General features: G+C 43.6%; 1 protein-coding gene across 2 annotated transcripts in view; it reads right to left on the bottom strand.

Annotated features, from left to right (window-relative positions):
* Positions 1-10,823, bottom strand: part of IGF2BP2 (insulin like growth factor 2 mRNA binding protein 2) — a 1,316,273-nt gene extending 1,305,450 nt beyond the window's left edge. The window contains exons 1-2 of one of the 2 annotated variants that reach the window (XM_069615761.1): positions 10,084-10,823; positions 8,144-8,204 (exon numbers count right to left, since the gene is read on the bottom strand). In XM_069615761.1, coding sequence (XP_069471862.1) covers positions 8,144-8,204; positions 10,084-10,273 — 251 coding nt within the window. In that variant the 5' untranslated portion in view covers positions 10,274-10,823. The remainder of the gene's footprint in view (positions 1-8,143; positions 8,205-10,083) is intronic. The other variant, XM_069615762.1, reaches the window with a different exon arrangement.
* Between the last annotated feature and the right edge of the window lie 15,127 nt (positions 10,824-25,950).

Raw genomic sequence — 25,950 nt, 5'->3', positions numbered from 1 at the left:
AATAGAACAAACTGTGCTATTTATTTCAGTACTATTAAACTAACGTTCTTTACTTCACCACCAAAAACGCCCAAACATGCATTGCAGAAATCCCTTTACATGTAATGCTATCCCCACTGTGTGCCAATAGCCTTATAGACCTTGTGAGGGGTCATTATCATGTTGGAGAAATGAACCTTGACCAAAAGCTTGGTTTCAGACCATAACTTGTGTGTGGGTCATTATCATCCAATAATGACCCCAACCTCTGTTCATAAGGATATATTAGCGCATGGAGATTATCATTGTCCACATGTCTGCCAATCAAAACAGTGCAGTCAGTAACTACTGGTACTGACTTGATTCCAAACATTCTAACTTCAAAAGCAGGAACGCAAATTCCAGGCAAGATTTCTTTCAACAAGACACTTCCACTACTGTAGGAGTTTATTTTTTTTTAAAAAACTGCAATCATTTCTTTTATTTATTAAAAGTGTTGTTGGTATTTTGCCAACATAGACAGAAAGCAAAAAGAAACCTTTAACAGTTTCAAGTTACATCACAATATATACATCCAATCTTCTTCTCTCTTAACCAGTACAAACCAACGAAAATCCAAAAACAAAATACAACAAGCAAGTCCCCCGAGGTAGCTACCCGAGAGGCAAATTAAAACCGCCAGCAAGGTTTTAGCCTATCTACATTCAATAACGTTTCCGGCTAAAACGGAGGAAACCAAATTTACAACAGATTCCTCATATTTTCCATTTGTTTTACTAAAATTAAGTATCCAATTTAACATACCCAAGAGAAAGCCAAAGCATACCAAAATTAATTTGCTTTTTTATAAAGAAACAATATTGCACCCAATGTATACTAATTTAAAATAGTTTCAGTTCAACCAAGTTTGCAACTAAAATGCTTATGAAGATCACTGTTATTTAAATACTAAAATAATACAACCTCAAATAATGTACTAACTCGTTTCTCCATTTACTTTACTTGGTACTAAGCTAATATTGTTTTGCTTCACCACCGAAACATGTATTGCTATTACCACTGTGCTAATGGCTTTATGGACCTTGAGGAGGGCTTATCGCTTAGGATAATGACCGGGTAGGGGTTATCACTTGGGATAATGACCCTTCCCCAACTCATGGACCTCAGGTTCACTTCAGACCATAACTATGGGGCAGGTAATTATCCCACGATAATGACCCCTCTGTCAGTCTACACTGCTACAGTAGCTGCTGTTCTGGTCTTGCCATAACACACAGGGTCAAGTGTGTATGTTAACTTGCACCTAACCAATGAACACTATATGGGATTATTTTGTGCTACACCATAATAAACAAATAAAATACATTATCTTTAAATCACAGTCAAGATTATAGTCAAACAATGAAACCAGTGTGGCTTTTCTCTAAAAGCTTTGAAGGTTGCACTCGCTGGGCTGTGACATTTTGTTGAACAGACGTGAGGGGGTCAAATGGGTGCGTTTTCCCCCATTCAAACTTCTTGTAGCATATATTTGTATGTATTTGCATAGGAACAAGATGTTCCACAAGAACCTTTGAACATAAATCCATATGGGTTTTGTTATACATAACATGGTCAAGAAACATGATAAGATGTACAGCTGCAGATTTAATTGCATTCAAGGCCATTAGTAGTAGTCAACAGCACAATGTATTGGATTTCTAAAGTAATATGATATGGCATTAAAGAATCTTTGACATGATTTGCTCGTTTCAGAAGATCACCCTTTCGGGTATAAGGCAGGGTTCAAAATTACGATTCAACATGCAGGAGCCAAGTCAGTTCCTGGGTGTTGGGCATCACCCAGTAGGCAGGAGCTACCATTGGGTAACCAGGAGCAAGTGCACAGTGCACTGCAAATCTAACTTCCACACAAGATTCACACAACTTTTTTGCTCATTATGTGCAATCCAAAATGTTCACATGTATACTAGAGGTGTTCCAATTCTTTATTAACATTCTCGAACACTGAAAGTTAATGTCACATATGCATCTTTGGAAGGCACAGGTTGTCCTGGGGAGCCCAAAGTAGCTCCTTGTTGGTCTTGGTTTCAAGCCAATGAGCTCCTCTAGGCTACATGCAGAATAGCTCCCAGCTCCCATGAATTTCAAAACTGGTTGGGGGAAGTGTCCATTTGTAAGCGAGTATGTGCCATTTCTCCACCGCCATCTCTGTGTATTCCCAAACAGCCAGTTCTAATCCATGGAGTACCAGATAAGTGAGCTGAGCACATGGTCTGTGGATGAATGTGCTTAATGGTGGTCTTGGGATTTCTGCAGAATAGCACGCATCCTGCCACAGACCCCTCATCTATTAGGACCCCCCATTCACATTTCTGGCACACTATAAGAACTGTGGCTATAACTTCTAATTTGGGACGGTACATCAACGCAACGCGTTTGTTCGGTTGCATTTGTGGTATCTGTCAAAATAGCAGATGAAAAATGTAACTGGGGACACCTTCGAGCCTGTTGCTTTCGTCTCTTCATCCTTCTCTTCTCTATTTTTACAGAACTCTTCCTCAAACATCCCTCTTGTTTTTTTTTAAACCATGTATCTTTCAAAAATGCTCAGCAAGAAAGAAGTCATAGATTCTGTGTTACCATATAGTAAAAACTATATTTAATGACAATTGAGAAATGAAAGCATAATTTGCTGTTTTGCAAACTTAACTGAATATATACACACACACACATTTTAAACGTGAATGTCTTTAATCTATACATTGCAGTGCAAGCAACACGTTTCCTGTTATTATCCAGAAAACAAAACCTCCACTTTTAAAATCGAATGGGTCTCAGAAAGGACACCGGGATCGACCACAGATTAAAGATTTAAATGAAAAGAACATGATCCGGTTCACGAGTCATCATTGTTGGTACAGGGTGACTAACCCTCGATGCTATTCACATCCGCCAGGGCAAGGCGCAGTGGCTCCAACCACGCCACACAATCAGGCAGGATTCAAAGTAGCAATGCCTGCACCTTCCCTCGTATAGTTCTCGCAGCACCGAAGTCTGCAAGCAGCAACACACCCCGTGCCAAATTCTGCAACACCGTGTGCAGCTAGAAAACAAATCACGCTGCTTAGCACCCGTTCAGAATTTCCAAGTTTAGAACGCCACCCTAAAACTTTTTTTTAAAGCCCAGATGGCAGAACTTTTAAATAAACGTCGAGTGCGATTTTTTGCCTTGAAGCATTCGACTGAACTGCTATCCTAGTGCTGAAATCGAAATAACTTTATTCCTGCCTTCTGAAAGCCACTGTAGGATGATGCTGTGGGTTAAGGAAATAGATCACCCTGCTGCTGCTGCTGCTAGTGCCGCCGCCATACATAGTGCACGGCGCGAGTCTCATTCATTGCCTCCCAAAATGCACTTTGTCGACAACAATGGTTTTTCAAATGGAGACCTTTCTGACAGCTGGCCATCATGGGGCTTTAATCGGTATCGCACTGTGCCTTTAAGGTTTGTCACGACAACACCCAGTGAACACGATTTCTCCAGCAGTAGCAAGCATGGAATGCATTTATTACTGAAGACATTGGTGTATACACCATCAATGACAAATCAGCACAGTCTTGCCTCATAACACGTTGAAAACATGAATACTGACTTCATATTTTAAAGGATTGAAGTCGGAATGCTTATTTTGTAGAAGAAAAATAAATTCAGTTTGAAAATACAGTTCTACTTGTCACCATTTAAAAAGTCGATTTTCTTTTACAAAAAAACCTTGTCAATTCAGCACCATAGGTCTATTTTTAATTTCTTTAAACAAAATATCCTGAACCAAAGTCCTCAAAGTGCAATATAATTTCGAAGTGCCTTGAAGCATGGTTTAGAATGTAAGTGGGCATTCACCTGCCAATTCTTAAGGATCCAGTTTTATACAGTCAATATCTATTATTTCAATTTGTTTTCTCTCCAGGAAAAACAGACATTCAATATTATTTTTTTTCCACAATGCCGTTTATTTGCTCTTTAAACATGAAACTTTCTGGCAATTTAACAACAGTAACACAACACTTGTGTGAAATTATGTTATGTTAAGAAATCCACAGACCACTGTGATGCAAATAATTTTAAAGATGTGTCACGTGTTTGAAAGTGGTAGTTTCATATTACAAATGCATGTTCATTATCATTAAGGAAATATGCACAGTGACAGAGATTATCTCGTATTTCAGAGAAGCAGGTCATCCAGTTTCTCTTCACATTGGGTGTATGGACCGCGCTTGCTTGCTAGTTCTTGCACTCCACTACTAAGGTTTAGATATTCTAAGAAGAGGTGGCCAAGATCCTCACAACAGTCAATGTGTGACCTGCCAGGCTGGGTTCCCATAATATTTCTGAAATGTGTGCTTGCCCCCGCTCACACGACTGATGACTAGTGGTGGGACTAATGACAAGGCTGTGGTTTATCAGAGAAGAAGTGCCAACATTTGAACCTAAAGAAACAAGTCCAGCCATGTCCAAGTATTCTCTAAAGTGAAGGCTTTTAGTCCTATGGTATTGCTTTTATCCTTTTTTTATGAAAAGTCTTGACCAATTGTTTTTAATTATGTTCAATAAACTTCATACGTACATAGGGAAATCTAATATGGACAGGCTTTATGCCTGGGTCTTAGAACCAAGTTATTTAGCTCCTGACCTTTGACTAAAGACTATTCCAAAGAGCATGCAGCTGTGCTCTCCCTTCTAGCGAGGAAGATGATTTAAAATGGTGGCATACCCCGACTGGAGTAGGCTATAAATTCACTCAAAAAGAGGTATCCTCTGAAAAATTAAGGAATTATGTTTTTAATGGAACAGCTTGCTGTTGAACCGTTGAAATTACCATGATCAAAATATTCACAGGACAAGCAGTTTAGCAATGCTCCACAACAGTGATCATAAAACCCATAAATATAAACTGGTCTGGCTACGAACGATAAGATGAAAAAGTATGGCCAGTCCCATTCCCAATTGGGATAGTTTCAGGACAGTCAAAATGTATGATAACTCCAAAATGGCTATCTTTTTGTAATACAAGCTGTTTGTGGCTAATAATTCATTCAAATTAAAAGAGGTATGTTTATTTTAAAGGTGCTCTTCGAATGCAGAAACAACATCATCAGAGGTCTTTCCTGTTGCATTGCCCTGCACAGATCAATGGAGCGGTGCAGGTGGAAGCGGGGGGAGGCTCCCATGTATCCCCATTGCTTCCAATTTAGTGTTGCAGGCATTTTTACTCCCTATATGTTATAATGATTATTTGCCCGTTATTAAGGAGTAGCTTGTACACAGCTTATATGTAGGACTGGTTACAACCAAGGAAAAGGCACTGATGTGTAATTTATTGTGCAAATATGCAAGATATTTGGCATTGCAAAATAAATACAAAGGCCAGCAGCTGCTCATTTCAAAAATGGTTCAACAAAAACGTTTCAAATTCACAGCTTTCTCCAAAATAAATATTTCACCAACTAAGCAACACGTTATGTAAGTTTTACAAACAGGAGCGCACTACTTTCCTACAATTCTGCAAGATTTGCACAAGTGCAACATCGACTTTTAAACAAGAAATACAAAATAAAAAGGGCACATGTTCTTTTTGTTATTGCAATCGGAATAAGCCACGCCTCAGCCACTGCACAGCCCATGCACTGCAAAGTTTAGACCGATTAGTCACGCTGCCTGGACCCAGGTGCGGTGCAGTGTACACAAAAGGGGTGGCCATGTGCTTCAATAAGAATATTTTGCTGTGGATGCCGGCCACTTGTAGAGAGGATGGGTACCTATCCACCAAACTGCCTTTTAACCCCACTAAAAAAGTTCTAAAATAAATTCAGAAATGCTTCATGCAGGGGAGTGTGAAAGGGGTTCCATAATGGAAACCTAATTTGGGGAAAAGATTATGCATGAGCAAAGGCAGTGTGTGTGGTGGAGAGCGGTGTGTTCACATTGAAGGTTTTACAAGGGGAGCCATACATTAATCACAACGAGTTCTAAATATGCCAGTGTGAAGGTCTACGTGCACAACATCTATTTCTTAAAGTAAAAAGGTGCAATTACCATTTCACAGGTACTGGTTGTGCAACATTCCACAAAATGATCTCCTGTCTCAAGAGTAGCTGTGGATACTGCATTTCAAGAAGGAACACATCCTAGGTGTTGTTTTGTTAAAGCGACAGGTACATGCCCTATTCCGGAAATACCAACTCGTTTAAAGAATGTGCCATGTGGTGTGGTGACCAGCCTAATCAAAGTGTAGAGTAGAGGGACATAAATAGCCCTGTGCTGCTTCAATTTCTTATTTATTTACTGTGCATTATAGTTCATAAGCTGAACTTTTCACACTTGGCATTACTTTTCACACTTGACATCTTACATCATATAAAAGAAATCAATACATTTCAAAACATTCCATTTAACAACATATAACAAAACCTCTAAAAACACTTGTATAAACATTCCAAAAAGTCTAATTATCTAAAACCACTTTCAGAAAATCTAAAAACCTGATTTAGTACAGAAATGTCCTTCGGATTTAAAATCCTGATCCACCCGAGGCACTAACAGTAGTGGACATGTTTTCTTTCGCAGTGGGCTCAGGACAGTTTATGCACAAATGCTTTAGAGACTCATCTTCCTGAGAATAATATCAACAAGTTCTCATACCCCTTTGTATGTTTATTCTGATCCCCAACACCTCCATGCTTTGAAGCAAGTTCAACTTCAACCTCAGCACTTTAAAGCGGAAATCTCTCGATGGGTGTTTTCTCTAGCAAAGGGGCCACGACGTTAAAATGTTAAATTGATCAATTAAAGTAGTCATTAAAACATCAATAGCCTAAAAGATCTGACCTAGATCCATACGTGTCTGTAGAGTTTCAACTTCGCCTGTCCCGCTTCAATATGTCTCTTACAATCTGAAGTAACCATGTTCAAACCCCGCCCCCACGCCCACCCCCACCCCGCCTCCCTCCAAACTATACAGCACACACGGGCCCAAAATATCCACGAGAATAAAAGAAGCAAAAGTGGTGGTCTGCACACCCCATGCCACCAGTGGGCAAAGCTGATATTAGAATTCCATCTGAAGTGTTCGAATACGTTTCATTCATTTAATTCCCAGGTCAGAGTTGGAAACCCCTGTAACGTTCCATACTGGTTTATGTTCACTCAGTGATGGCAAAGACAAGACACTGAGAAAACGAAGCATGCAAGCTCGCGGGGCTTCCTTAGACAAAACACCTCAACGAAACGTGTTGTTAACATGTTCAGCAGCAAGGCGCTCGAGGGCATCGGTGACTGGAAAGACCAGTGCCAGGCATTGAGGGCACTGGCTCCGCGCGAGGCGAGACACATAACCAAACTGAAATGGAACGTGACACTGCGGTGACGTCACCACGGGGAAGCTCCCGGGGCAAACTGACTCGCAGCATCTTTTGCCCATCCATAGAAATGTTAAAAATATATAACGTGACTCAGTACTACGGCATTAACCAAACTGAAATGGAACGTGACACTGCGGTGACGTCACCACGGGAAAGCTCCCGGGGCAAACTGTGACTCGCTGCATTCGTTGCCCATCCATAGAAAAGTTAATATATAACGTGACTCGGTACTACGGCGATTATGTTCCTTAACAGTCTGCTATGAGTTTTAAAAAAAAAAAAAGGAGGGTGCTCGGCATTGTAACCGGAGCAACTTTCTCCCCCCAAATAATCAACACGTTTACTGTGTAACTTGTGACAGGCTGACTTGTGTTGCGTCCAGTGGAGAGCCGCGGGCCACCGGAGGGTGCTTGCAGTGTTGGTGCGAGGGGAGGGGACAGCTAGAAGCCACTCTGTCCTGGGAAGCCCGTGGCAGTGTCTGCCCCACATTTAGAGCAATGAGCCGTTTATCCGGCAACCATAAAGTATTTCGAGGTAGCCTGTGAACTCCGACATGCATTATATCACCTTGGCACATTATTATCCAGTATAGACTACAAGAGAATGACTGTAATACATGAAACATTTACTTCTCGAAAGCACACAAACTCCAACCCGGGACACATGTGCAGGGTACTTGCACACCCAGGTGGCACCAACATACGTCACTCCAATATATACACAAATAAATAAGTGAAATTACCTCAGCTTTTTCGGGACCGAGTAGTCGACTTCCATGACCTTTCCATGCAGCTCAGCTTTGCCTTTAAAAAAAAGTCCACAATAAAGATGGCATAAGGATGGGTAGGGTTTCCTTTTTGGCAGAATTATAGACTATAAATAGAGCAGTTGGAATACGCGCGAGGCATGTTTTTGATTGACTTTCCATAAAATGCATGGGGTAGGTGTGAGAAGCATGGCGCCGTCAACAGCACTAACGACAGTGCAGGCAGATAAGCAGAATGAAGGTTTCAGATGAGAAGGTTATGGCTCTTACACCAGGCAGCGGGGCGAGCTCGGAGAAGTCACTTCGACAAGGACCACCACAGCTGTGCCAAGCACCTCTGAGGGGAAACGATTATGGCTGTTATGCTGGCATAAGGACGAGGCCGTGGCTGTCACACCCCGGAGCAGGTCTCCCAGGAGGTTAACGTTATGCCAGGCAACTCTGTGGGAAGGGAGCTATTGGTAGCTGGCACTAAAAAGGGGGTGGGTGGGAGAGGGCAATTGTGGTCACCCTACCTGCCCCAGTGTTGGGTGAGTGGACAGGTCAAACGCGAGAAGAACATTAGAATGTGGGAAGCACATGGTAGGCGGAGAGGACCATAGCTGTTCAAGAGTGTGGACACCCTACAGTAGGTTCGTGAGTGGCAGGGGCATGGTTGTCAAACCCCCGAAATATGGCAGCATGCCTGAGGAGAGACGATCTTGACTAAAATGTGAGACTGTGGGCAGCACATGTAAACTCTGTCAGAAGAGCGACATGGCGGTCATCTTAAGTGTGGGCAAAATAGGAAAGAGGGTCATGGCTGTCAGGCACCACAGCATGAGCAGACCAGAGCAACTCTATCAAGGAACAGGGCCGTGGCTGCCAGAGAGCAGATCCAAGGGGAGTGCCATAGCTGTCAGGAAGGTAGCCTCGGCACCCTCACGTGTTTCACTGCAAACAAGATACAAGCTGCCACAAAAGTAGTAAAGGAACCAAGAGACCAGGGCAGTCCTGCTCACAGGGCCCCTAAGGAAGATCTCCCACAATAGGCTGATATATGCGGCGTTTGAGGCCGAGACTCATATGGCGGTTCTCCTCCTCCAGTGTGGTGCCACTGGGCTCCTTCGTGGCGAGGTCACTGTTCCTCGAATGTGCAGTGGGCCCTAGGTGTCAACCCGCAAACCCCCTGTGCCACCTCCCTGGCAGGGGCCAGAACTGGTGCGGCTTCCGCTCCTGTGAGCCGTCTATCCCAGCTCGGGCCCCAGGGGCCCCCAATGTCGACATTGTCCTGTGATAAGGCGGCCACCCGCCACCCCCTGGCCCTCTGTCGCCCAGCAGAGCAGGCCCTGTCGCAGCTGCTAGAACTACAGCCTCTGCTACACTAGCAGCAGCCCGGGCCCCCAGCTCCTCCTTCGGCCGCCTCTAGCTCGGGCCCCCCGGAGAGTTGAGTCCGGGCACCTCGTAAAATGGTAGCCGAAGAGCGACAGAGCGCAGGGGGGCGGGCAGCAGGGCCCCCGCGGGCCCCGGAGCCGCCCAATAAAATCGGATAAAAAAATCAGAGAAAAATCAGGAGTGCGAAGGAGCGAGCGCAGCGGAGGGCACAGCAGACAGGTGGGGGATCGGGGCTGCCCGGGTCTCCCTCTATCCCCTCGGCCAGCAGCCCTCAGTCACTATCACCCTCCCTGCCGTCCCCAGACCTCCAGCAGCGACCAACGCGTGCAGCCCACCCGCCTTCTCCGGTAGGGGATGGCAGAAAGGGGATCGGGGAGAGACATGGCTGTCAGGCGGGGACCTCGGGAGAGGGACAGACGCGGGCCGTTTGTGACTTGGGGACACTGGTCCGGGACAGGGGTGCATGCAATCGCCGCGGTTGAGAGTGCTCGAACCTGTCCTAGCCCCCATGCAGAAAGGAGCGCCCCCCGCGCGGCACTCACCGGAGAGGGTCTCGATGGCCCGAATGGCCCAGTTCTGGTCCGGGTAATCCACAAACGCATATCCAGACTTAAGGAGGACCTGCCCGGCCAAGGGCAGCTTCCTGTCCCCGAAGAGCTGCCGGAGCTCATCGGCCGTCACCGAGGGGCTCAAGTTCCCGATGTACAGCTTGTTCATGATCAGCCTTTTCATTGAAAAATCATCCAGGGAAAAAAAAAACAATAAACAAACCAACCCTGCCCCCGGAATCAGGAACACAGTCCGAGGAAAACACGCGCAAAGTCCTGCAGCAAGAAAAGTAACTAAAAACAAATACTGAAAAAAAACACACACCCACAACACCGAGGGGGCGCAGCGCCTCCCCTGCGCCCTAGGGTGCTGTGGCGGACCCTGTTCCAGCCCAAGGCACAGGGTACTTCACTGGACTCCTGCAGCGACGGGAGATGTGCCCTGGGGAGATGCACGGACCCCCTCCCCTGCTTCAGCCCGGGAAGATGCTCACTGGCGGGGCGCTCCGAGTGGACAATGTCCCTCCCCGCCCAGCTCTACTCCGTGCCTCGCTCTCTTTTTAATTTTAAGCGCCGCCTCTAAATAAAATCAGTCTTAAACATATCAGCACGGGGAAAACACGAGCGGGCTGCTTCCTCTCTCTTCGTGGTAGGGCCGCTGAAGAGTGTTTTCTCTGTGTTCAGGAGAACACGTTTCACCGGCGGGGATTGTGTACACAAGATTAAACAAACGGCTGCACGGGAGAAAGCGCCCTCGCACGCCTCTCACTGCCAGGCAGCTCACTACTGCAGACGGCGTAGGACTTCTGCACCGACACCTGTAACATGTCCCCGACCCCACACGCGCGGCGGCGTCGCTTTCCTCTGCCCTTTTGGGGGTTGGCAATTCTCAGGTGTACTTCTTGGCCGCCTGTGTCAGATTCCCGCTGCTTCTGGGTTTCAACTCTTCAACTATTGTTTACCATATCAATGTCTTAAAATGCGCGCGGAGCGCTTTCCATCAACGTGTAAAATTCGAACCCAAACTCCTCAACTTCTAAATGGAAACACCGTCACAACATCTATCACTATTCGCATAGAACAGTTGGGCAACTTTTAAAACTGGCACAGGAGCCAATCCAACGCAGGTGATGGATTATTGTCATTAGGGTATTTATTGAGCGCGGGCGTAGCTTTGGGAAGCAACAGAGTTTTACAAGTGATAAGGGGAGGTGCAGAGAGGGGAGCTAAAAGGTGCCCAGGGTGTGCAATTGGGCAACAAGGGATCCCTAAGCCACCAGGGGAGAAGATGGCCTAGTATCAGGTTAGGTGGGAATTGTGATTGGACATACGTGCTATAGCAGCCATTGATGAGCAATTGTTTATTATTTAGTAAATGTGATTATGCAACGCTTTATTCTTGATAGCTGGAGTTATATATGTTTACTTTATTTGATTCTTTTTCTAAAGTGCCCACACTCGATTTTAGGTGCTTCAGGGTGCTGTCAGGATACCGGTATGACACATACAAATATACCCTTTAGTTTTCTCTTCTAGAAATGCTATCCATAGCCACCTGTGCATTCCCAAGAGCAGGCATAATCAAAATAAGGAAAAGAATGCTCTTAAAATTACTTTTCAACTACCTTTCTTATTAGTAGTGTGAGTTTGTAGATTGACCTGCTTGCCTAGGGCAGTTCTCTCTTTTTTGCCCAACCAGTTTCAAGAAAAGGAACACATGGTTTATAGTCATTTTTTCATTGCTGCGTTTAATAATGCTCCCAAGTTTACACCTGCAGGTGTGCAATCCCTCCAACTGCTTAAGGTTATGCATTGCACCCTGGATATCTCGGGATTTCGACAGCCATTATTATTATTAAGATGTTTATTGAGCGCGGACCTAGCTCCGGGAAGCAACAGAGCGCTAGTTTACAATCATAGGCGGAAGAACCCGGTGAGGAAAGCAGTTAGACAAGGGAATGGGGAGCGAACAGCAGGGCAAGAGGAGGGTGGGCAATCATTAGTTATGAAGGAAAACCACCTTCCTTTGACCACTACATTCACCTTATGGGCCACCCAAACTGCCTTCACAGGGCTCATTTTACAGCATTTGATCTTTCTGATTTGTCAACACGTGCAGTTAACCCATTTTCGAATTTGGACCCTGCTCAAGAGTTGAACCTAAGGCCACTCTGTCCTCCAACAAAGCATCTTAAGGAGTTGCAGCTTGCTCTTCAATTGGCTGACTTCCACAGCGGTCCTTTATCGTATAATGAAAGTATCCTTCATCAGAAATGTACTGTATTTCTAAGGTGCTCGGTTCTCAGACCACCGCATAGCGTCTTAAAGCTTGGTAGACCACCTACTAGGCGAAGTAAACAATGCTCTCATGCGGCTGTACATGGCCCTACAGAATAGCGGCATACCTGCGACTCTCACTCCAGACAAGTGCCCCCAAAAAATAGGGAGGAGTAAAGCTCGACACTGCAAAAAAAGGAAACCACTAACTCATAGAAGTCCACCCTTGCTTTGACCCACAAAGCTCCACAAATATATTCCTATCAGCACGTGAGGACGGGGCACTGCTTTATTACTGCCTGATCCAATTTGGTAATTACATTTTTACTGGACTAAAACATAACTTTACTCGGAAATAACTTTTTGACTCTATACATCATCCCTGTACTCTCAACTTAATGGGGTCCCTGCCTACCAGTTACAATTAAAGATCGATGTAGAGGTTACTGGCCTTGGACCTATATTTGAAGCATGTATTGTGGGGATACCTCCCACAAATTATGGAAAGGTAGTCATTATTATTGTCAGGGTATTTGTTGAGCGCATATCTAGCTTTGGGAAGCAGCAGCATGCTTTGCAATCATAGGGGGAAGAACCTAGTGAGGGAGGAAGAGAATCGAGGGAGTGGGGAGCTAACAGTGGGGGGGGGCGGCAGCATACTTAAAATGGTCTAGGAGATTGCATACACATTATAGAGTATTACTTTACTGGATTCATCCGAGAAGCTATCTGCACCACACATTTTACAGGTGTTACGGGAGTGGTGTGTTCAAAAACAATTGTTCCAAATCAAAGAAATTGGTTTTCAAAAGAGGCCATCTACAACAGATAATTCTATTGCACTGTCTTTATTTTTAAGAACACAATAATGTGCACCGCAATGTTGTGCTTTCATTTATGTTTCCGCTGTTTTTGATTTGCTAGACCAGGGAACTTAAAGTTCTAACTTAGCTGGCTGGACTATGCCTTCCAAACTTCTGAGGATATTAGTTACACTTCACTCCAGCGCTTGGGTCAAAGTGCATAAGGAGGCAGCAGGCCAGGCTATTGGAAGGATTAATAGCCGGAGATGGTTTAAATCAAGGCTGTTTTGGAACCTACTTTTTATTTCCTTTCTATATAACATATTTGATGAAACACCTCCCAACAGTGGGAGTATTTACTCCAAAGTTATCAAAGGCATTGTTGCTGCTGATACCATACGCTATTGACACTGTTCCTTTGGACCAAACTTTCATTGATCTACATGTTAACTATCTGCATTAGAGAAATATTGTACATTAAATACTATGAAGAGTCATGCTTTGAAAACAATAAGATCACATTTCTGTTTTCTTATGCACGGACAAAAGAAGGTGATCGCTGGTTTATCTAGTCCCAAAAAAATTGAGGTGTTGCAGGACTATTGTTCTGTAGGTATGAGGTTTGATGTGGGTCTCACATAGAAAGGTCATTTAAAAACATTGAGAGTGAGAGCCGATGAAAGCACATCTGAATCAATCAAGTGTTTTCAGCACCATAATTAACAACAAACAATAGCATTAACGAATATGTAGGGAATAGCTTTCACACTCTATAGCGTGTTCTGTTTGACAGCAACAGAACAAACCGAGAATAGGATAATGCTGACAAGTTGCGCTATAACATCTAGCATACACACAGAAATGTATTTTCTCAAATTGTCTATGTAAGTATTTTAAATTGTGGGGTCAAACGCAGTCGACACGTGTTTCAACCTTTGAAGTCCACAAGGCTGTTATTTTTTCATTATAACATATACATCATAGTTTTGAAAGCGCATATATATAAAACATTTTTTAAAATTAAAATGATTTAGTTTATTTCTAAGCTTTTCATTTATGCACTTCAGAATATTACATAAAACAAAGTTAATTAGTCTTTCATGTTCAGTTCTTACAGTCCACTTTCTAATATATTGTTCCAAAAATGGATAATGGTATATACCAGTTTCTTGTTATTGCCTAGCGGAATCTGTGTCCAGCAGTCTTTTGGTTCCATCTGTATTGTTGATGCCAAGAACTGGTCTCTGAACAGATTACGTTATTCAGTAAGTGCAGTACATTCCATTATTATATGGAATAATGTCTCTATGATGCCGGTTTGTTTACAGAAACAACAGAACGCTGACGTTTTTGGCATTTTTTTTGTTTTCATTAATAGTTCCCGTGTTGGTAGAAGATTTAGCCGTAGTCTCAAGAAAGTATCTCGGATCTGTCAATCCGGAAAGAGAATAAGAGAGTATGGGAGTGATTTATCGGTCTCGAGTCAGCTTCACACTTTACGTCCATTTGGTATCTGGCTTTCTGCTGCAACGTGGTTATCCAATCATTTAATAAAATCCTTTTTTTGCTTGATGCGGGCGCTTGATCAGCATTTCAATTGAAATCTCTGCCACTCAAAGTTTTTCCTCCATGGCACTTTTCCATTCTTTCAAAGCCATATCGTTATAAGACAAGTCTTTGTGGCGCACAATGTTAATTGCCGGTATCGTATCTTCGCTCTATTTTCCTGTATAGATCGAATTGTTTCCAAGTCGTAATAGAGTGTAGGGATTGCACAGCAATTTCGTATCGGATACATGGCATTTGTAGTGTAAATCATCACAGACACAAAATATAAAAAATGATACAATATCCATTTCAAAATAAAAGTTACATACCCATAATATAATGAGGTGTCAGAAGGATGAGCAAGGAAAAAGCAAAAACAGAAATCATAAGTCAGTTGCACTCCTTCTATCAAAAATAATTGTGTGAAAATCCCAGTCCTAAACCAGTAAGATTTAAGCGTGAGTTATACTAGATTCATTCATCTTGCGTATATTAGAAAAGAACAATAAATGATCATACTGTTTCATCATCAGGCCCATGCTGTCCCATAGATGATCTGCCAGTTCAAATCTTCAATTGTTAAAATGTGCCAATCTAACAAATATCCCAGCACAAATGGCATGTTTGAAGAGAACACACACTAATCAGTGAATGTGCCTGTATCTACATTGGGTGTGTGATATGCAAAATATCCCATTGGAGCTCGTGCCTAGTCTAGTGTCCCTTTATCTGGTGTATCCACTCACCAACTTCCTCTCTGTCGTTTGATATCTAGTAAAAAGCACAAATTAATATTGCTGCCCCCACTATATTTATCCCAAAACCTCTTGGGCACATTCGGGGACCACTTACCCCTGTTGTGTGTTTGAGCAGCAAGCTTATCCAATCTGAGCTTGAGATACATATTGATTCTCTTGGATTCCACGCACTGTCCTCTAATCTGAATTCATTAAACAGAGGTATATCCAGAAGTTGTAATGATCATTATGCAAATATTATATATATCCTTGATAAATATATATGCCCATTGGCCTTATCTAATTGTATTGTTCCCGTCCTGTAGAATCCATAGGAGTATGTTTGTTTGTTCGATTCAGTGGCTACTGCTAATTGCCTGAATATCCATATGTGTCTATATCAAAATACAATTAAAAAAAGCCTATTTTGCTATTCCCGAGTACGGTAGCATAGGATACCAAACATATTGTTCTCCCCCCAAAATTGTTTTGGGAGGTATACCATTGTAGAATATATTTTAGTGACACTCGTTTACCAAATATTCTGATTCTCCTTGTCAGTGGAGTAACTTTGCTGAAAATGTTGGGGGGGGACATGACATCTGAAGAAAAGTTGCCCCAACCAAATGAATGGGGCCAAAATGGTGTGCATGAAAGTTGGGGGGGGGGGAATACCCCTGCCCCCCCTAAAATTACGCCCATGCTCCTTGTCCTTACTAGATGAGAAGAAATCCCAAATTGGGATGTATCCAAGAATTTGAATTGCTATAGATTCTCTGGTTCAGCTAATTATGGTAAATTATAGCGCAGGTTTAGGATTAATAGGGTCAGTTCCCCTCTGAATCCCTATAGCCCGCCTAAGGCAGGATACTACTTATTTGATAACTAAACTGTCCCAAAACCAAGAAACACTGATTGGTGTCAACCCTTCAATAAATGCTCACCATAAATTAATGATTTCAGAAGGGGATCAATCCCACAAGGTTTTTCCCATAGAGTGCGATCTGGCACCATTTTGGAAATTGTTTATACATGGAAATATTGCGCGTGACGTCATGTGTCGCGAGCGTGACAGTCATGCCTTTCCACTTGTGTTTACAGTGGCGTTCGCTCAACATTCTTAATTAATCAATATCACGTCATTTTCAAATCAGAAGAAAAAGTTCTTCTATGACAAAAAATCTATAAACAATTATATGCATAGGTCTCCATTTTCATTGACTCGTTCATCTGTTGCCTACTTAAGTATCTACACTGTAACTTCATAAATAGGAAGACAAATAATGGGATGTGTTCTATTCCAGCAGAAAATAACGGAGTATGCTCCGTTCCAGCGCACAATTATGCACGGGCCCAATAAAGTGCATCCACTTAGATGAGTCTGAAAACAAAATAAAGACAGAATTGTTTTTACTCAGTGTTGTTAAGTAATCCATATAGTGCCACTAGCTGACAAATAAGTAGGATATGCCTTTACAGCCATTCATGTGGAAATGAGAGACAAACCCTCCAATCTGGTTAAGAAGTAGTTCTGTAATACACTAAAATGAAATGTATGGTATGTTGTAATCTAACACACAGGTATGCATGAGTCCCAATAGAGCATATCTACTTAGGGATTGCCAATGATAAATTAAATTAAATTAGCTAGTTGTATATTGAAGTGAGATGGTGTAAGTATGGTCTTCTGGTCCACAATTCTATATATGGATTGATATGTGAATCTGGCAGACCCCTCAGGACACCTGTGTACACATGTACATAGAACACATATTTAGAAAAGAACCAATCCATACATATTATATCACAAAAACACATTATTTCCTGCTCCGAATTGAGCCCCACTTTGACACATCGCAAAAGGCATATACACCTAACCTCCATCTGTTGCAGTTTGAGTTTTAGGTCCCCACCCCTTTTACTAATGTGTGCTATCATTAGACCAATGAATCTCAATTCCCTCATGTCTTCCATTTGATGTGACTCCTGCCAAATTACAAATATAATGTAAAGCAGGAAAGACGCTTCGAGCACTTCCACCAGTCTCCCCTTCAGGTAATAAGGAAAGAGTTGGCAATGCATAGCATTGTATATTAAGGGTATGGTGAAGTTATTAGAAATTGGCACACTGTTATTACTGCAGAACGTGGGATCACGCGAGTCTTAATGACGAATGAATGATTAGTAGACATGATAGATTGCCATCTCTTCTGTGTTTAAAAATATTTCATTTGGGGCAACGGGTATGATAGTAGTCAAATTTGTTGAGAAATACACTGGCAAGGTTGTGATCTTTTTTTAAAATTATTGCTCCTTGCATCAACATTTGGAAGTTGTAGTTAAGTCATCTGTAAGGCACCACAAAGATATTTAATGAAACTATATGACCAAAGAGTGCAGCATTTAAAGTGGAAAAGCTTTAATAAAAACAATTAGAAGCAGAGTGGAAGAAGGTACCTAGGTGCGACAGAATCTGTCCTTTTGTAATGTTGCTACCCAAGACACACTTCATGTAATTTGTATGTGTCCAATGTTCCTTCCTGAAAGGAGATTGTTGCTGCTACCTGTTTACGATATAATGTATCACACTTGGATTCAAGGCACATTTATTCGTTAATTGCTTCTCTTTTGGAATTAATCCAGGGTTATGAATTCCTGTATTTGCCTTCAGGGTTCCACATATTTTAATTTAATTTTTTGTGTTGTTCTCCAAATAAACATTCATTTTTTATTTGTGTTTTTTGGAATGCAACTTGTTAAAATTGTATGTTTCGGAGTATTGGACCGATGATGGTCGAGGACGGCTACTCGACAGGGTCACTCCTATGTTTTTCGGGTTTGGAGATGTAATTTTTGTATAGACTCCGTTCCACCGTTTATTAACAGAAAATAAACAATCCCTTCTTGATCCTGGGATCGGGATGCGGTCTGATGTAGGGATCTTCCTGATCCGTATTTGTCTACTCAGGTTGCGAAAAGGAAGCCGACCGGTTTCAGCGGTATTATGCTGGTTATAATGTATTGACAGCGCTTTTACTCTTATTTCATACCACAAGTGAAGGCGCCAGCCAATCAGGAGCACAGCAACACAACTGATTCACAGTGTAAGCCTGTGTTCTCTTCCTAGGCCGGCACCTTTCTTTGTGGGTTTTTGCCATCTGCCATGCACGTGAGTTCTGGCACTCTCCCACACCACCCCATATTTTCCTTCGCCACAGCTTCCGTAAAGCCGAACGGCTTTACTCTCGATCTGACTTTTTTGTTCGTTCATGTTTGCACTCTTCTTTTGACTCTGCTTTACTTGCTGCAACATTTTTTATTTTTTGGAACTTGCACTTTCTCTATTCCATCACTCTCATCTTTATCAACTTCTACACAGTATTTTGTCTCCTAAGGCACCTGATCCATCTGCTTTCCTGTCTCTTTCCTCCTCTGACTTTGCAAATTACTTTACATCTAAAGTGGCAACCCTCTGCTTCACTATTACTCCTTATGTTATTCCCTCCTCTTTTTTCTTCCCGGTTTTACCATCTTATTCTTTTTCTTCATTCTCTCTTCTTGCTGATTCTGATACTTCTGCCTTTTTCGGTTGTGATCATCCCACTGCTTCACCTTCTGATCCTCTTCTCTTATCCCTCAGGTATATCCTCACCTCCTTCCTTATCTTACCTCTCTCATTAATTATTCCTTTGCAAACTCTTGCTTTCTGACCACTTTAGAGCATGCACCTATTCTTCCTATTCTCAAAAAACCTACTCTTCACTCATCTATTTCTGTAAACCTTTGGCCTATCTCATTTCTGCCATTTCTCTCTAAAATGATTGAGTGGGTGGCCTATGCTTAGGTAACCTTCAATCTGGCTTTCGTCCCTCTCACTCTACAGAGACTGCTCTTTTACATGTCTCTAACTCCCTCCTGTCTGCTCGTCACTCTAAGCTCTCCTCTTTTCTTATTCTCCCTGACTTGTCTGCAGCGTTTGATACCGTTGATCTCTCTCCTCTTAGATCTTCTCTTTCCACCTTGAACATTTTGGGATCTATTCTTTTTTTAATTTTTTTATAACTCTGTTTATTGAGTTTAGAAAACACAACATAGAAAACACAACATAATAATAACAATCAACATGAATCGTAGGCATACAACAAATGAGAGAACATGGCAGTATCAAAAACAAGAGGGGCCCCGTAGGGCCAAGAACCATCAGATGGTTGCAGGGCAAGGCGGGTAAATAGAGTTATCCAAGGTGTAGAACTGCCTCCACCAGTGGGTTTCAATGAGCATCAAGCCATTTGCCCCATACCTCGGATCTATTCTTGAGTGGTTCGGCTCTTATCTTTCACAACGGTCCTACTCTATACCCTGGCCCGGACATTCTTTTACGTCATTTTCTCTTTTATATGGCATTCCCCAAAGCTCCGTACTTGGTCCTCTTCTTTTTTCTCTTTATAGTGCTCCTCTTTCTGCTCTTATATCTTCATTCAATCTTCCTTTCATCTGTATGCAGATGATACTTAGATCATTTTCAAATTATCTTCCTTTGACTCTGCTTTGCACTCTGCTATTTCAAACTGTCTCTCTGCTGTTCAAACTGGATGTCTTCTCATTTTCTCCACCGCAACCCTTCTAAAACTGAGTTTCCTGCCTCAACGATTCCCCCTATTGTCCTTCCTCCATCTCTATCTTTTCCTCCATTTTCTCTTCCTTTTTCACCATCGGCACGTAACCTGGGTGTTACTTTTGATTCTTCTCTCTCGTTCTCACATCAAATCTCTTCTATTGCTCGTTCTTGCCGTTATGCACTTTTCGACATTTTTTGTGCTCGCCCCATCTCTTTTCATGCTACACAGCTTCTTCTTTTGTCTCTTATTGATTGCTGCTCATCTCTGTTGCTTGGGCTCCCTGCCTCAGATTTCCTTCCCCTTTGTTCTGTGTATAACTCCTCAATTCATCTCCCTTTTTCTTTATCTGCTCGGTCTTCTATTGCATCTTCTTTACTTTCTATTTTACTGCTTCCTTTGGAATCACATCTTCTTTACCACTTCCTCTTAATTGTCTTCAAACATATCCATGGTCTGGCTGCCCCTACCTTTCTTCATTAGGCTTGTTCTATGTTCCTTCTCGCCCTCTCAGATCACAGAATTTAGCAGGTGTTTGACAGATCGGCTTTGGTGGCCATTTGTCCCAGGTCTTTGTTTGGGTGCGCTGGGGAATGAATCATGGCTCTCACCATATCACCTAAGAAAACGACATCAAATATGAACTCCACCCGAGTTTAAGGTATGTATAAGTTGCATCATGTCTGTGGACTCAGGCCGCAGGCACAACCACCCATCCATGCGCTATAGATTGCAGCTATGGCTATGCAAATCCAGTCTAGCAGCACATATAACCGTCCACACTGAAACCCCTGGTGTGCTTCAACACCTTTGCCATTAGTATACAGTGATAACCTACAAAGGATTTCAGCTGCAGCTGGGCACACATCGAGTTTCCAGCACTAGCGTTCTATCCTAAATCACCAACAGCACCTAAACATTGAAATTCTCTTTCCCCTCTCACATCGCTCTGCCCCTCTCTTCGTATTTTTCAATCAAACCTAAAAACTAATCTTTGATCTTTTATTGCCAGTTACTTCTGTCTGCTTTCCTCTTCTTTTTTTACCCATGTTTACATTTCCTTGTGATTGTACTGTTTTTTTATATATATTTTGTTCGGTGTCTTTGGCGAAAGGGGCTCTATACATTCAATAAAATTAAATAAATTGGTCCCCTGCCCCAGGGTGCTAATAGCAATAATACACAAAGTGTCAGGATGGATTGGCTGGCAATGACACTGAACACCTGGCATTAAGGCCCGTGTATGGCCACAGGCCATTACTGGCTGATCTAGTCTACTGCCCGGCTATTACCGTTTTAAACAAACCCTGACCAGTATGATTTGTTATAAAGCGCAAAATAATCTTTCCTACCTCACCATCTATTTAGACTCATAGTGAACACCACGGTATGTCATGCTCCATGCACAGTCTAGAGAGCCTAATAGCACTGGACTGAAGTCCATCCTGCCATCCCCTCTCCCCCCAACTCACCTCATGTTTGATATTCATACAGCTGTACAAGTCCAATACTTACAAATAACCCTTCTGTCAGCTGGCTTGGCAAACACAGTTCTCTGCCCTAATACAGCATGGGGTTTCGTACAAAACAACCCAGTGAAAGCCTCCACAATACTAGGGCCCACTTGAGCACATCTCAATTCCATCATGCAACCAATCGGCAACAGCATCGAGTACCTTGCCTTGGCTGGTCCAGATTCTGCCATAACAATAAAAATGAGCATCACATAGTTGACCACTACTCTCATCAATACCACCACCAACTATTTTTGTTTTTATTAGAACAACAGGTATGTCAATTTCAATCACAAATTAGTTGCAACGGCATATTTACAGATGACCGAGGCATTCCCACGAAGGGTGCCTGTACAGTAGCAAAAAGACTGGGACATATTTTAGGGACAAAACAAAAATAAAAAAATATATAGATATAAGAAAACAGTTGACATACAAACGCGAAACATTAATCTACAGGGCAAGTTTTTCAAACTAATGAGGGGTACTATATATACACATTTACATTATTAAGCAGCCCTGGACGTAGTGGTGTGATCAGGTCGTGAGGATGAGAGAAGAGGTTAGGGGAGGCTCCCTCTTTGGCAACTAAGTGACTTTTAAGATTAGTTTTAAAGAGATCCACGGTTGGGCTGGCTTTAATTCTTATGGGCAGTGGGCTCCAGTGGAGCGGGGTGAGTAGGGATAAAGACCAAAAGTGAGACGAGGCACAGGGAGGGCATGGGATGGTGAGGCTGAGTGCAGAGGATTGGAGGGAACAAGATGGTGAGTAAACTAATATACAGTCAGATAGGTACTGAAGAACAAATCTATAGATAGCTTTGTAGACTAGGAGAAGTACCTTGAAAAGAGTGGTTGTGCATGGGAGACAACCATCATGGTGTCTGTAGGTAGAAGATGAGGGAGGATTTGGGTACGTCGTAAAGAATGCGGGTAGCAAAGTTGAGGACTTTGTCTAGAGGGACGAAGGAGTAGAGAGGAAGGTCAAGGAGTATGCTTGTGCAGCAGTCAAGTTCGCTAAGCATAAGAGTGGAGATTAGAGTATTTTTACAGTGGTTAGTCAGAACAGGATGACTTTTCAGAATGTTGAGGAGGTTACCCAAGCAAAGGAGGCAGTGGTAATGATGAATTGATGCAGTCGAATGTCGCTATCAAAGAAGACCACTAGAATGTGAGCCTTTGGCGAGTGAGCAAGAAAGTTAGGTGGGAAGAAGATAGGAGATGGGAAGGATGGCATTGGAAGCCAGGAAAAAGAAGAGATCTGCACGAGGCAGAAGAGAGCCATTCAGTGACAAATGGCTGGCTTGAAGGAGGGAAAGAAGAAACATATTTGCGTGTCTAGCAAAAAGGTGATAGTAAAAAGGAGAAGGATGAAAAAAGTCTTAGAAAGGTAGAGTTAAAAGTTGGGAAGTGAGAGCAAAGATTAGAGGGTAGATGAAAGTTTGGGGGGTTGATTGAGAATGGAGTAGATTAGATGTGTGTAGCAGGAGGATTTGGCAGGGTCCACTGCAGCGGTTAAGCCCACAATGGAATTTCTGTAGGCTAGGAGTCTGTAATTTGCGTTTGCGTCATATTTCACAGCGCATGTTTGTTTTGAAGGTCTACATTTCACAGGTGATGCACGGCTGAGGCTGGGTATGAGAAGGCGTGAATGTGTGAGCAGGATGGTGTTGGTCAAATGGAGTTGTGAGTGCATAGTGAAAGTCATATCTAGCACTGTCAATGGAAGAGGCATGAATAGGGGAAAGAGACAGGTCAGAGGTCCTCACATCATCTTTGTTGGTGCGAGGCAGGTGAGTGTAATCCTGTGCAGAGACCCTCCTGGGCCTTAATATTTTTATTACAAACTTCGCACTTCCAGCGCTGCTGTGCTCACTTCCCTCCCACCCTACCCATGCATCCACTTCCTTGTTTGGATTCCACCCGCCTCTCAGCCCGCCCAACTCCTCTGATAGGTTGCAGCTCCAGTGCTCCAAGGCCTAGCGGGCTGCAAATCTCCCTGCCCGCCCCTTTGATGGTGCGAGGCAGGTGAGTGTAATCCTGTGCAGATACCCTCCTGGGCCTTAATATTTTCATTACAAATTTCGTGCTTCCAGTGCAACTGTGCTCGCTTCCCTTCCCTGCATCCACTTCCTTGTTCGGATCCCTCCTGCCTCCCAGCCCACCCACCTCCCCCATTGGTCAGACCACTTGTCATAACTGCCCTTCCCCAGCCAATGTGGTTAAAGGTCCCAAGGCAAAGGGTGGCTCCCACTAGTGTATGCAGGTGTCAGCAGGGGAAGCCAGTGGCCAGCCGTCAACCAGTAGCAACTAAGTCAGGTCGGAGTGGCCCGGGTTAGGTATAGAGCCTTCGCTCTACCCTGAAAACCTGGCCACTCTCAGACTTGGGTGTATTTTTCTTTGTTATTTAAATTGCACTTTGAAAGTCTTTAAAATTGCATTGTGAAACCTAGGCCTATACACGACTCTCTGACTTAGGTGTGTTTTTCTCCATTATTTAAATTGCATTGTGAAAGTCTTAAAATTGCATTGTGAAACCTTGGCCTTTCCCCACTAGACAGGACTCTCAGACTTAGGTGTGTTTTTTAAATTGCATTGTGTAGTAGTGCCGTTCTGTGGTTTTAGCCTCCTAGCAAAGCATTCATCTAGCAAACTTTTCTACCATTATCTCAGCTCCTGTCGTCTCTTCCAATTGTCTACTATTGTGTCGTGTCTCTCTCTGTCCGGTCTGCTTGTGTCCTTCCCTAGTGCTCTCCCTGCCCCCTTCTCTATCCCCTTCCACACTCTTCCTCTTCTCTACTCTCCCTACCTACTCTATGGTGCTCTCTGTTTCTCCTATCATTCCTAACTGCTTCTCTATCGACTATACTGCTCTCCTCACTAAATCTGCTAGGAAGAAGTTTAAAAAGGACATCCTGGTCTCCGACCCAGGCCTCCCTATCACTGATACCTATACAAGTGCTTCCGCCAGGCAAACCCTCACTGACATCCTCTTTGTTGTTCCCTCGCCAGACCTATGGACTCTACATATGGTCTCTGTGCTCTTTCCTTTCTCTTCTTCTCCCGTTAATGGTGGCACCCGTGGGAGGCCCTCCTGCCCTCCTTCCACTCCTCTAAGGTCATCATTCATATTTACTTGAATGGTACCGTCTTGGTCCAAGGCCCGAAAGCCAACCTTCTCCCCTTTGATAGACGCTTCCTGCGCCTCAACAATTTCCTTTCTTCTCCTGCTGTCCCGTCTCTCCCCTCCACAGCTTCTTCGCCTCCCCCTGCTGTCTCTTCCTTGGCTACCTTGTCCTCTCCTCCTTCTTCTTCCACTCCGCCTTCTACAGGATGTACCTCTGATTTGTACCCCTCCCCGGAAGTCTTTCAAGGACGGCAACCTTCTCCATATTGCCACTCTAAACTCTCGCTCAGCTGTCAAACACTCCTGTGACATCTGACGCCTCCTGGAGGAACTTGTCCTCAGTCTCACTGAGACATGGTTCACGGCCATCTCCGTCACAAGCTTTGACAATCTCCTCCCTGATGGCTACAAGATTCTCTCCGCACCCAGATCCAACCGTTCCTGAGGGGCTGTAGCCCTGATCTTCCATATTAGATTCCTACCTCTGTCATTCCTACGCAGGACTACTCATCTTTCGAATGTCTTGTCTGCAGGCTCTCTCTCTCTCCTGGCTATTTCCTTACTGTGGCTACCATCTATTGGCCACCTGGTCAGATCTCCTCCTTCCTCTCTGAGTGGGCGGATCTCTCCTCTTCCCTCCTGGTCTCTACCACTCAACTCCTCCTTCTTGGAGATTTTAACATCCATTTGGATGCTTCCTGCCCTTCCTCTGGACTCTTTCGCGACCTCTGTGACTCTCTCTCACTTTCTATTCTCCCCTCTGGCCAGACTCACTCTGCAGGGCACACTCTGGATGTTCTGATCACTTCAGACCTTCCCCCTTTCAATCCCTCTCACCAATCCTCTCTCCTAGAGTGATCACTTTCTCCTTTCCTGCCAGCTCATCCTCTCTACACCTCAGGCCAAGCCAACTCCAGCGCGTCCACCTACCTTCCCAGTTATCCGACCCATGAAGCGTGTGTCAGTTGAGGCTTTTGCTACCACTTTATCAATCCCCCTCCCCCTTGGCCGACTCACACCCTGACACAGCGCTTCCATGCTCCACTCTGCTATATCTGATACCCTTGATGTTCTTGCCCCTGTCATGAGGATCCGCTTGAAGCCCAAAGCCAAGTGCAACTCTTGGTGCAACTCTTGGTACAACTCAGACCTCATCACCCTTAAATGCATGTGTAGGGTGGCTGAGAGGAAATGGCGTGCTTCCCGTACACCCTCTGACAAACTGGCCTGCCGCCTGCT

The sequence above is a fragment of the Ambystoma mexicanum genome, chromosome 9, assembly GCF_040938575.1.
Source record: "Ambystoma mexicanum isolate Mex_15411 chromosome 9, UKY_AmexF1_1, whole genome shotgun sequence".
Lineage (NCBI taxonomy): Eukaryota > Metazoa > Chordata > Amphibia > Caudata > Ambystomatidae > Ambystoma > Ambystoma mexicanum.
Note: the sequence above shows the minus strand (reverse complement) of the source record. Positions and strands in the feature narration are given on the sequence as shown.